Source organism: Lottia gigantea (assembly GCF_000327385.1).
Source record: "Lottia gigantea unplaced genomic scaffold LOTGIsca_17, whole genome shotgun sequence".
Lineage (NCBI taxonomy): Eukaryota > Metazoa > Mollusca > Gastropoda > Lottiidae > Lottia > Lottia gigantea.
The window spans coordinates 1,936,713-1,947,990 of record NW_008708133.1 but is presented as its reverse complement, the minus strand read 5'-3'; the positions used below and the strand labels follow the sequence as shown (position 1 = coordinate 1,947,990).

The 11,278-nt window shown below is 33.2% G+C and overlaps 1 protein-coding gene across 1 annotated transcript; it reads right to left on the bottom strand.

The window, feature by feature from the left end:
• Positions 1-594: 594 nt before the first annotated feature.
• Positions 595-5,826, bottom strand: LOTGIDRAFT_113537 (hypothetical protein; the record flags this gene model as incomplete). Its single annotated transcript, XM_009051693.1, has 10 exons — positions 595-808; positions 1,127-1,292; positions 1,539-1,683; positions 1,856-2,006; positions 2,186-2,297; positions 2,528-2,687; positions 3,113-3,297; positions 3,384-3,560; positions 5,206-5,425; positions 5,614-5,826. The coding sequence occupies 10 exons, from the start codon at positions 5,824-5,826 to the stop codon at positions 595-597; spliced, it is 1,743 nt and encodes a 580-aa protein (XP_009049941.1).
• Positions 5,827-11,278: the final 5,452 nt, after the last annotated feature.

The following is an 11,278-nucleotide window of genomic DNA, read 5'->3' as shown; positions in this document are numbered from 1 at the left end:
TAGGGGCAAAACATAATCAATATTGTCTATAGTTTACAAAACTATATTTTTTCTGCCACATAAGGCCATTTTTAAATCGGTTGTGATTATTAATGTCTGACGTTACTCTAAATCAATTTAAATTGATGCTAACACTTAGCCGTGCCAGCCTTCTGTTCAGGGTGTAACTTTCTCATAGCTAATGATCTGAGAGCTGAAAAAAAGAAAAGGTAATGATTAAGTCGTCAAACTACACAAAAATCATTTCCAGACTGATTTTACATTTCACTTGTTTTAAATCACAGTGCTTTCTTGACACATTATGAACCTTTTGCGCTGTCTTTTGTAGCGGATGAATGTTATTAAGCTACAAATAATCTAAAGAAATTCAAAAATTATATGAGCGGTTCCAAAAATTAGAGAAGTGAAAATTATTTATACATTTTCCTTTTAAGTCTCAACTTCTCTTTGGGTAAGAAAAGTCAAAAAATATTTATTGAGAGCAATATCTGTTCTGATCGACTGATGCAATGTTTAGTTGTGATAATTACGATGTCATTCTAACAAAATATAGCCTCACCACTTCTCGGAATATTGCTACTGGAATTACATAGTTCAGAGAAAATAATATAACATACCAGCTACTGCGCCTTGGAAAGCAGCATTATAATCTGTAGCTACCTCATTATTTACATAATTCCCCCTCTCATCTTTATATTGATCACCAGATCCTGGACCTCCAACAAGAGCACCATAAAGAGTGTGCACACTTGCTTGTGGTCTGTGAACTACATTAGGTGAGCATGGAGCTGGTGGCCATGGACAAGATCTGAAGAGTTAGTTTTTTGAAATATTAATGAAATACTTTCAAAACACGAGAGCTCTGAAAGACAATTGTAGACATTCAAACGAATATTAATCATCATACACTTTAAATATAAATAGGTAGTATCAGGTAATTTCATAAGTGATAGGTAGATAACATTGCATGATAACAAAAAATCTGTATAGCCGAGAAAAAGCATGTCAGTCAGATGCAAACAGGATCTTTTGATCTATTTAAGGACCAAGTGGTGTTGCTTGTAGGGGATACATGCCAATTTATTTTTATTTAACCGCTCAAATGATAAGAAATTATCTAACTTACGCTGATCTATGATGCGGTCTCAAAGGATATTTATCACCAAAACCTATAACATAACTTAATCCAGTATCACCTAATGCATAATGTATCTGAGACATGGCCCATTTCCTATATTTCTCAGGGTTGATACCATTTTCAGCCGCAATCAAAGCAACCATTGCCATATTAGCTATAATATAAGAATTGAATTATTGACTAATTACGAATTTTTTTCTTTGGAAATCATTGAATCACCAAAAGACTAAATGATATTTTGCTATCAAATCTTGATGATCACTTTGCCAGAATCAAATTCATGTACCCACAAAATACAGATATTTGGAAGTTATGCCTCATCAGGTTATGTGTCACAATACATGTACATGTACGTTTAAAACAAATCTTTTTCATCAGTTATTAAAAGACAAATTCTTACATGAATAACGTAGAGAGCCCCATTCTAATCTCCAAGCTAAGCCTTTGGGTGTATATTTAATAGTTCCACCAGGCATCCAATAGTTAAATGTATCAATAACTGCTTGTCTGTAAATGTCTTTCTTTGTATATTTATATAGCAGCACCTGTATAAGAAATGATTACAGTTGCTATGAACACTATGCCCACCATTTTAACAGATGTGAGAAAAGTTGTTTTAGTTAAGTTGTGCTAGAGTTTTCCATGAGTCTATGGGGGTATAATATTTTCATAGAGAATGATTTCAAATGAGTTTCAGAAAGATTAGTAATTACCGACCTGATTAATCGCTTGAGTGTCATCCCATGACATTCCCCAAGAAGGACCAGGTTGGAACCATTTTTCAGCTTCAGTCAGATACTTAGTCTCATTAGTGATAGCATACATCCAGAGTGACGACCAACAAAGTTCATCTGTCATGTTTCCAGATCTAGTTGGAAATATCAATCACAATTCATCAGAAGGGGTAAGTGGGTCACAAATGACTGTCTGCTTAATCACAACAAATAATCCTGTGGGTTTAGATGTTTCAAATCGACAGAAATACAGCCAGAATCAAGCTCGGGAAGAAAACGAAGAAAAATACACGGTAAAAAATATATAGCATACCTGTAATAGCCGGAAGCAGCGGAAATGGTATCGGTATATCGCCCTTGATGTTTCATTCCAAAATCATACAGGTCCATAGCATGTTGTTTTAATTGAGCCGCATATTTAGGGTCTGAAAATATAAAATAAAAAAATATGAAAAATGAAATAGCAACAGTAAGTTTGAGATAAGTTTAATCGACACCACCTGTGATGGAAAATATTTAAAAACAATTACAAATATATTACGAGAACTCTATTTGCCCGCCAGACAAAAAGAAGAATTATACTTGGGTCTTGGTACAAAGTTATATCAAGGAACCTGTGCTATTGTTTTTGGACAATTGGCAATAATCTATTTACCTCTTTCTTTAAAAGCAAGATAACCAGCAGCAAAGGCAGCGCAGGTTTCTCCAGCTACGTCGCTTCCAGGATGACTAGCATCAATCTTATAAGAAGGTCTCCTCATTTTCATCTCCTCGGGCCTGCCCCAGAACCCATGATCTGCACCACCATCTCCCACCTACACATGTAACTTTACATTGTAAAGAAGAGTTGCAAATAAGTGATCCAACATGTCGCAAATTAACAATTTGATTCTTTCTTCCACTGGTTCGAGGACAAATCATAAAAGTCCCACAGAAATGTTCTTCATTCCCACCATAATGAATACTGTATGCAGAAATAGAGATTTATTTAGCATATTTATGAAACTCAAACCCTTTAATTACACCAGACACTTTCAACAAGATTCTTATTAAATTATGGCGTGGAACATGATTCCGGTGCTCATAGTGCCAGACGACGAAATGACATATTTGTTTGTATATTTGATAATGTTTTTTCGCCCTGAATCTAAATTAACTCGATCAAATAGTTTAAATGATAACCTAGTTTTACGCGTCTTATACTTTGGCAATAATTGTAATTTTTAGATAAAAATATTACCTGAACATAAAGCTCATATTTACTGACATGAGCCTTCAGAAAATAATCTAATGGCCATTTAATACAGTCATACATATGATCTTCTTGTTTACTAGCTTTATAAGCATCACCCCACTGTAGTAATCCCAATGCCAATATGGCAGTGGAATAGGCCATAGGAAATCCAAACTTAACATGGTCACCAGCTGAAAATTACAAAGTTTAATCTTATTCCGGAAGATTCACACACACAATAAACATAATTACGTTTGTAAAAGAGAAATTAACCCACCGTCATACCATCCACCAGTTAAATCCACACCAACATCACTACCGTCCTTTAAGCCTGAATCACCACGCCATGGGATCCTATTATTGGCTGGCAGTTTTCCCGAACGCTGAGCTTCATAGAACAATATTGACTTCCTCAACACATCATCATAGTTATATTTTGTACAGTCCTGTGCAGCTTCAATAGAAAATAATTAATAATAATCAGGTAAGATCTGTTAGAAAACATATTGAAGGGAGGTAACCAACTACTTCAAAGTCTTTTTGTATTCAAAGAAACCGAATTCTAATGCCAATGTAGACTGTGATATTTTAATGTTTGATCCCTTGTTTATGTTTCTTGTCCCATTCTGACTCCTTAATCGTGCATCCTATTCAGGCATACCAGAATTAAATTGACAAAATTAATTCGTTCAGGAAAGTCTTTGTTCATTTCTGGTGTTTGGGGACCTGTTTCGGGTAAATAGAAGAAGGACAATAATAATTGCACTTTTAAGCCAGCAGCACATAATGTACGAGTCGACAATTTACTGATGATATAATAGGTTTTGGTTTTAGTGTAAAATGTGCGTCATTTTCATGAGCAAATTACATGTGGGAATTCTAAAGCTTAAGACACTCAAAGACAAAATCTAGCTTTTACATTTTATGTTATATCTTTTCAGAAACCACAGTGGTGGAGAGTTCACATAATATAATGGTTACTAATCTGGTATGATAGTCTCAAAATTTCTTACGATCTTTTACTAATGGTAACTTTTGATGATCTATTTTTCCCATATCCTTTAAAACAGCAGTAGCAGTTGGCGCTTCATTTACACCAACATAATCTGCAAAGAACCTCATTTTCAACGTCTGTCCCTTATTCCATAAGCCTTTATCTAATTTATTAACAACAGTCCATATTGTACCATCATCACTATACCCTACAACATCACCGAAAGCTACCTACAATATGATGAGGATAAGATGTACGTGCACAGTTCTGTTCAGACATTGTGAAGGAAACACTGTCACAACATACCCATTGTTAAGAGTTTAAGAGGTATTTCTGGTGTTTTACCAAAATCCTTTTCGCCCGGATTAGAATTACAATCATTGTTCTTGATATATTAGATAAAAATTGTGATTAAAATCTTAGTATATGCGTCGGGTGATTTACTGTTCAGAAACTCGAAAAGAGTTGATGGTCCAAGAAAGAAAACATTATTATAACATTACGATACTTTACCTCCATAGATTTAACCCTGGCACTGAAGGTAACGTTAACTTCCCAACCATTAAAAGGTCCATCAAACTGGAATTCACCTTCAACTCTATGTCTGTCTTTAAAATCATTAAATACTTGCATTGGACCATTTGCCTTTATAACGAAGCCCCCTGTTGGTGGTGTGACTGTAAATACAAATTACAAAGAGAGTGCCTTTGAGTATATGAAACCTATTTAAGAAATGAGATATTCTTTGCAAAATGGGCAATTACCTTGGTCAGGATTACCAGTAAATACAGCTTGTGTTGGGTATGATGGTGCTGAAAGGTAAAAAAAAAGTAGAATCATAAAGGGTAGGTGAAAAAAAAACAAGACGATATCCTTACATATTGTTGAGAAACGACTTCAAAAAAATAAATGGCCACTAGTATACTTAATAAATGTTTTTCGTTTATTTTTATTCTTTTAATGAAAAATAAGAGTGTTGATTGTATTTTGCAACATTTCATTCAAAGGGCAAAAATACAAAGATATTATAAAATGCTGTGTATAGGGTAAATTTACAACGATTCCAAATACACTGTTTTGCTATACTATTATTTTGTTCTTAAACACCTACTTGTTCCCGTATAATCTGGTCCGAACGTTGGTGGCTGTGTTACGACCATTCCTTCGATAGTGACAGTAGCTGTTGGTGTGATGTCGCCCTCACCATGTCCCAAGAACGCTACACAGATCTTATCACCAACATGTTCTACTCCATTCCAGGGTTTATTAGCCAATACAAACTCCTTACCACCTTGTTTAGTTTCCACTAGGTCGGCTACCCATACCTACATTCGGAAAGTTAATACGGATTACAAACTATTTGAAAGAGAATAGTTCAATACGATATCTTACGACAACCTTCTATACCAGATTTCATTGATCACCCGTTCTAAGACAAGCAGCGACCTACTCATAATGTACATAATTCCGAATATTATTTATGTGGAAGGTCGATAGATCTTCTATAGCCTACCTCTAGAGTACTTAAAGATACATCAAAAACCAAATGAGCTTTCCAAGCCTTTAGTTCTTGTGAAACAGGGATACAAAAGTCTCCTTTGAAACCACCACTCCAATGGTGACCAATAGTCACTTTGATTCCAGTATTGATAGTTGCTTTTGTACCAGTTGCTGGTGTAACTGTTACTGAAGATGGTGTTGTAGATTCTGTATTGCTCAAAGTCATGAGACTGAGGGCCCAAAGAAGAATTTTCATCTGAAAAGTGTATATGAATTACATTATAAGTAATGGTTATGCTTTTGATAGACTTGGCGTTTAAAGTGAACACTACTCCCCGACCTCTGTGTAGGATCGTGTATTTCTCTGCTGAAGTTAAAATTTTATTTCAAAGACTTTCTGTAAAATTAATGAAAATGGAAATACTTACCTTTGCTGCACCTTTTTTACTATCTAATGTTGATAAGAGTAGATCAGTCGACTGTTTTATTCTCAGTCTTATCAACTCATGACCCTGTACTCCTTCCATACATCATGTTCTTTACGAAGGTCGGTATGGTCTCTATGATGGGAAAGGCCATCATGGAGGTGAATGAGATTGATTCAACAAACAGAATTAAATTTATTAAATCTTATTAATGTTTAAATCATTTCTGATATAATTTCCGAGTCGTGCCGTACCCTTTCCTGTCCTAGCTTAAAGAAAATAAGCATGTAAGCACCTAGACCTGCTATCAAATAGAAATATATATAGAAATAGAATAAATACTTTAAAAAAAACCAGATGGAGGTCAGATAACGGAATGGATTCAAAAAGTTTGTGTCGGTCAGTCACGGACAGGATAATTTCAACGCTTACAGTTGAAAAAGTATCAGGTACTCAGATTTCAAATCGATTCATCCAGGTTTAAGAATTGAAATTATTTTCTCAGACTTAATTACTGAGACTATGATATAAAGCTATATGAATTACTTTCAGAAATCGTGTTATTATAATTATAATATGCTATAAAGGCCAATTTTCTTGTAAGTTATGATACTTTAATAATGTTTTGGAAATTATTCCAATTTTCTTGTCAAATTCAATCCATGCTAAGGAATAAAAGTGGAAAATTACACGCTGTTGAATATGTAACTGTCAGTTGTTATTAGACTGTTATTAGATCAGAAGCGATAAATAATATTTGCATCATCCACTTTGCGATTTAAAAACGATGACGATCGATTTGAATCTGACAATTAATATATTGGTCCGAAAATGTTAGAAGAGAAAAGTTTGATAAAAATATTATTTTCTTTCAATATGTAACTTAAATAAACTTGTTATTATGAAAAATCAAATTATTATTTCAAAAAATACTGATCATTCTGTATCGTCCATACTAGTCATTCTGTATCGTCCGTACTAGTCATTCTGAATCATACATAATGATCATTCTGTATCGCCCATACTAGTAATTCTGAATCGTACATAATGTTCATTCTGTATCGCCCATACTAGTCATCCTGTATCGCCCATACTAGTCATTCTCAATCGTACATATGATCATTCTGTATCGTCCATACTAGTCATTCTGTATCGTCAATACTGATCATTCCGTATCGTCCATACTAGTCATTCTGTATCGTCCATACTAGTCATTCTGTATCGTCCATACTAGTCATTCTGTATCGTCATACTGATCATTCTGTATCGTCCATACTAGTCATTCTGTATCGTCATACTGATCATTCTGTATCGTCCATACTAGTCATTCTGTATCGTCATACTGATCATTCTGTATCGTCCATACTAGTCATTCTGTATCGCCCATACTGATCATTCTTATCTAAGTCGTTCTGTATAGTGTTAATAACAAGGTGGTTAAAATCAGCTCTAGTCACCATAAATAGTTTCTTGGCGCTATTGAGCTATTGGTAAAGGTGTTTAAAAGCAAGTTGTATGCTTGCCGACAGTTTACTCTAAGTGTTTAATCTCTAGCATTTTGGGTTACATGTTTATCCCACCACTGAATTATTTACCTATACATTTTATCAACATGGAATGATAAATAATAATACATTTTATCCAGTTTTTGTTTATCTTTATAACTATCTATTTATACAAAACCTTTCTTTTTTATTAATAATTCAGTTAACTCAAAATCAAAAACAACAATATTCAATACTTTATTTGTGGTTTGGCGAAATTTGGCCACGGTTAAGTTAAATAATATACAGATTATGTTGTCGCCGGCCTATCAATAAGGTAAATTGGCGACATAAGCAAGAAATTCAAATATATAATAAAAGTCAGAACTCTGTTTATTTCAGCCGTTCTGACCAATATCAATTATCAAAGGAAATAATATGTATCTCTGGAAACCATAATTCGTCAGGATTAGCACTCACGAAATACTGTGTTCCTATTCTTGGGACTGATTTCATCAATTGGCTAGGATGGTAAACAAAACATTCATCCCCATGATGGAAGGTACTCTGAAATTATAAAATAAAACAGACAGCAGAATGTCATACAGGAGAGGGTGAGAGGGAATGAAATTTAAACAGAATTTTAACCCTTTCTTGCAGGTTTAATAAACAGACTTGCAGGATTCTAATCTTAAAACAATATGATGGGCAGTGATTGTCATGCCACAGATACTTAGTTATTTATCTACTTGGGTTAGGATGGTGGGTACGGGCAAGGTAAGTAACGGCAGGGTTTCCTCATTTGATGGCCATTCTGCCTAGAAAAGCAAACCAGCATTACCTGAATGTCATTTGTCACCCTAACATAAACTGTAGATTAAAGTGCACATTGTGCAAAGGAGCAAACATTTGAATAAATATGGTATTAAATAAACAAAAAAAATCCTAAATGATGTGAAAAACAGTTAAATAAAAATATGAAACATATTATAAAAACTAATAAATCATATTTAAATGTGCAAGAAATTATCTTCATTCCAAATTATAAGAAGAAAAATTATTTGAATTGTAAATTATTGTGAGTACTGACTGTGAGATCACAGGTAAATAAATGGGGATTAGATGACAGTGGCCATATGGTTGCCAAATGTCATGCTATACCACTATAAGTTAAAGGTTTTTAATTCCCACGCTTTCTATATCCATTCATAGTTTTCATTCATAAACATCATTCAATTGACTTGTTTTTAACAACAATCTGTCATTTCAGCTTTTAGAGAATCATTAAGTTCTATTTTTTCATTAATGTTTTTTAGTCATTTACAACAATTATTGAACTTTTTTTAAAAATATATCTGAGCGCGATCTGTATGACCAACCGTACCTTAGTTTTAGAAACAAGAATTTTTTTTAGCTAAAATATTCAAATCCATGTGTGTCTAGAATTATCCATGTTTGAAAGTTTAAAAGACGAGTTGTCTTTTTCTTAGACATTGTCATATATAAAAAAGACACCTATAGAAATAAGAAAAGAAATTCCTAGTTTGAGACATTAAAAAAATTCAGAAAACCTCTTTACAATTGCTTACTTCCGGAATGATCATCTGAGTAATAACATTGCCTTTCCTTTTCCATTAATCCACGGCAGGTTAACTTAGCCGATTGGCCACAAACCAGCGCCGAGATAACTGAATTTATTTCATATGGAAATAAATTGTATTATTTCCATTTAAAGTTATCAGTTCCTCAGTTATTCATCAAGATATTGATGATTCATTTCACCACTACTCAGTTACATATCTAGATATTCATACGTTTCATAACTACTCAGTTATTTATCTAGATATTCATATATTTCACAACTACTCAGTTATTTATCTAGATATTCATACGTTTCATAACTACTCAGTTATTTATCTTGATATTCATATATTTCACAACTACTCAGTTATTTATCTAGATATTCATATATTTCACCACTACTCAGTAATTTATCTAGATATCCATACGTTTCGTAACTACTCAGTTATTTATCTAGATATTCATATATTTCACAACTACTCAGTTATTTATCTAGATATTCATATATTTCACCACTACTCAGTTATTTATCAAGATATTCATACATTTCACAACTACTCAGTTATTTATCAAGATATTCATATATTTCACAACTACTCAGTTATTTATCAGTTATTTATCCAGGCATTCATACGTTTCACCACTACTCAGTTATTTATCACTTATATATCTAGATATTCATACGTTTCACCACTACTCAGTTATTTATCACTTATATATCTAGATATTCATATGTTTCACCACTACTCAGTTATTTATCAAGATAATCATACATTTCATTACTACTAAGTTATTTAACCAGATATTTAATTATAGAATATGTCCACTGTTAAAATAGTGCTCAATAATAAATTGTAGAGCGATATAGAAATATATCCAAATATTCATACATTTCATCACTTCTTAATTTTTTTAAATGTATTTCAGTTATTTATCTTTAATCATACATTTGAGCAAACTTACCATACTATATTAATAATTTGCTTGCTTTAATCACGCATATATGCATACTTTTTAAAATTCATTAAACCCATTCATTGATTCATTCATATGTAGTCATTTATTTATTGTGTATACATGCTTTAAATCATTTTTTACTCGAGAATTCATCTATATTTGACCCATGACCAGATATTTGGGTCAATCCTCAAAAGAATGAAACGGTTCACAACTAGAGATAAATTCAGATAGAGAGAATGATTGAGAAAGGTGACAATATCTCAGACGGTATGAACAATAAGGGGTCTATTATTGAAATAAGATATCCTATTTCTATACGCCCACATTATAATGTGGACGTATATTGTCGTCACCCATGTCCGTTGGTCCGTCTGTCCACAATTGGCTTGTGAACGCGATAGAGACTACAGTTTTCATCTGATTCGAATGAAATTTGGTGTGATCATTTATATTGATTAGACCTTGGACAAGTTCGATATTCACGATTTTTCGAATAACGGTTTTTGAGTTATTGCCTTTGACTTGTTGGCTTGTGAACGCGATAGAGACTACAGTTTTCATCTGATTTGAATGAAATTTGGGGTGATCATTTATAATGATGAGATTTTAGTCAAGATTAAATTTGACAATTTTTCGATCAACAGAATTTGGGTTATTGCCCATGACTTAGTAAAAACTCATAAAAATTTGTTGGCGATAGAGGTGACAGTTTATGTCAGAATTTTATTAAATAATGTGTCTTTGTTGAAATCAACAATATCTTGCACAAATTTGGTTTTTTGGTATGATTTGACACAGATAGGTGACTGCCCTTGATATACTGAAAATGTCTGAGGAAAGTGTGCGTATCTTGCTAGGCAACCACTTGTAGTATTACTGATTATCATCTATTCATCTGTAATCCAACATTCTTTATTCTAATGATCAAATGTCAACATAACCTGATTATTTACCATGACCAATCTAAGTAAAACATTCTTCAGAGTACAGCATAAATCCTTTTAATCTGTATCCCACACTAAATACTCAATTGAATAGTATACACTCAATGACGGCTTTCATAATCATTCAAGCACAGCCGTTGCCAACCCAAAGTGAGTGTTTAATATTAATATTTTGAGAAAGGGGGGCATATACATGCAAAAAACTTAGGTTCCTTAGATCATGTATAATGCTTTCTATACGCACCAAAATATTTTTTAAAAGGATAGGTGTGCCATTTGGGGGG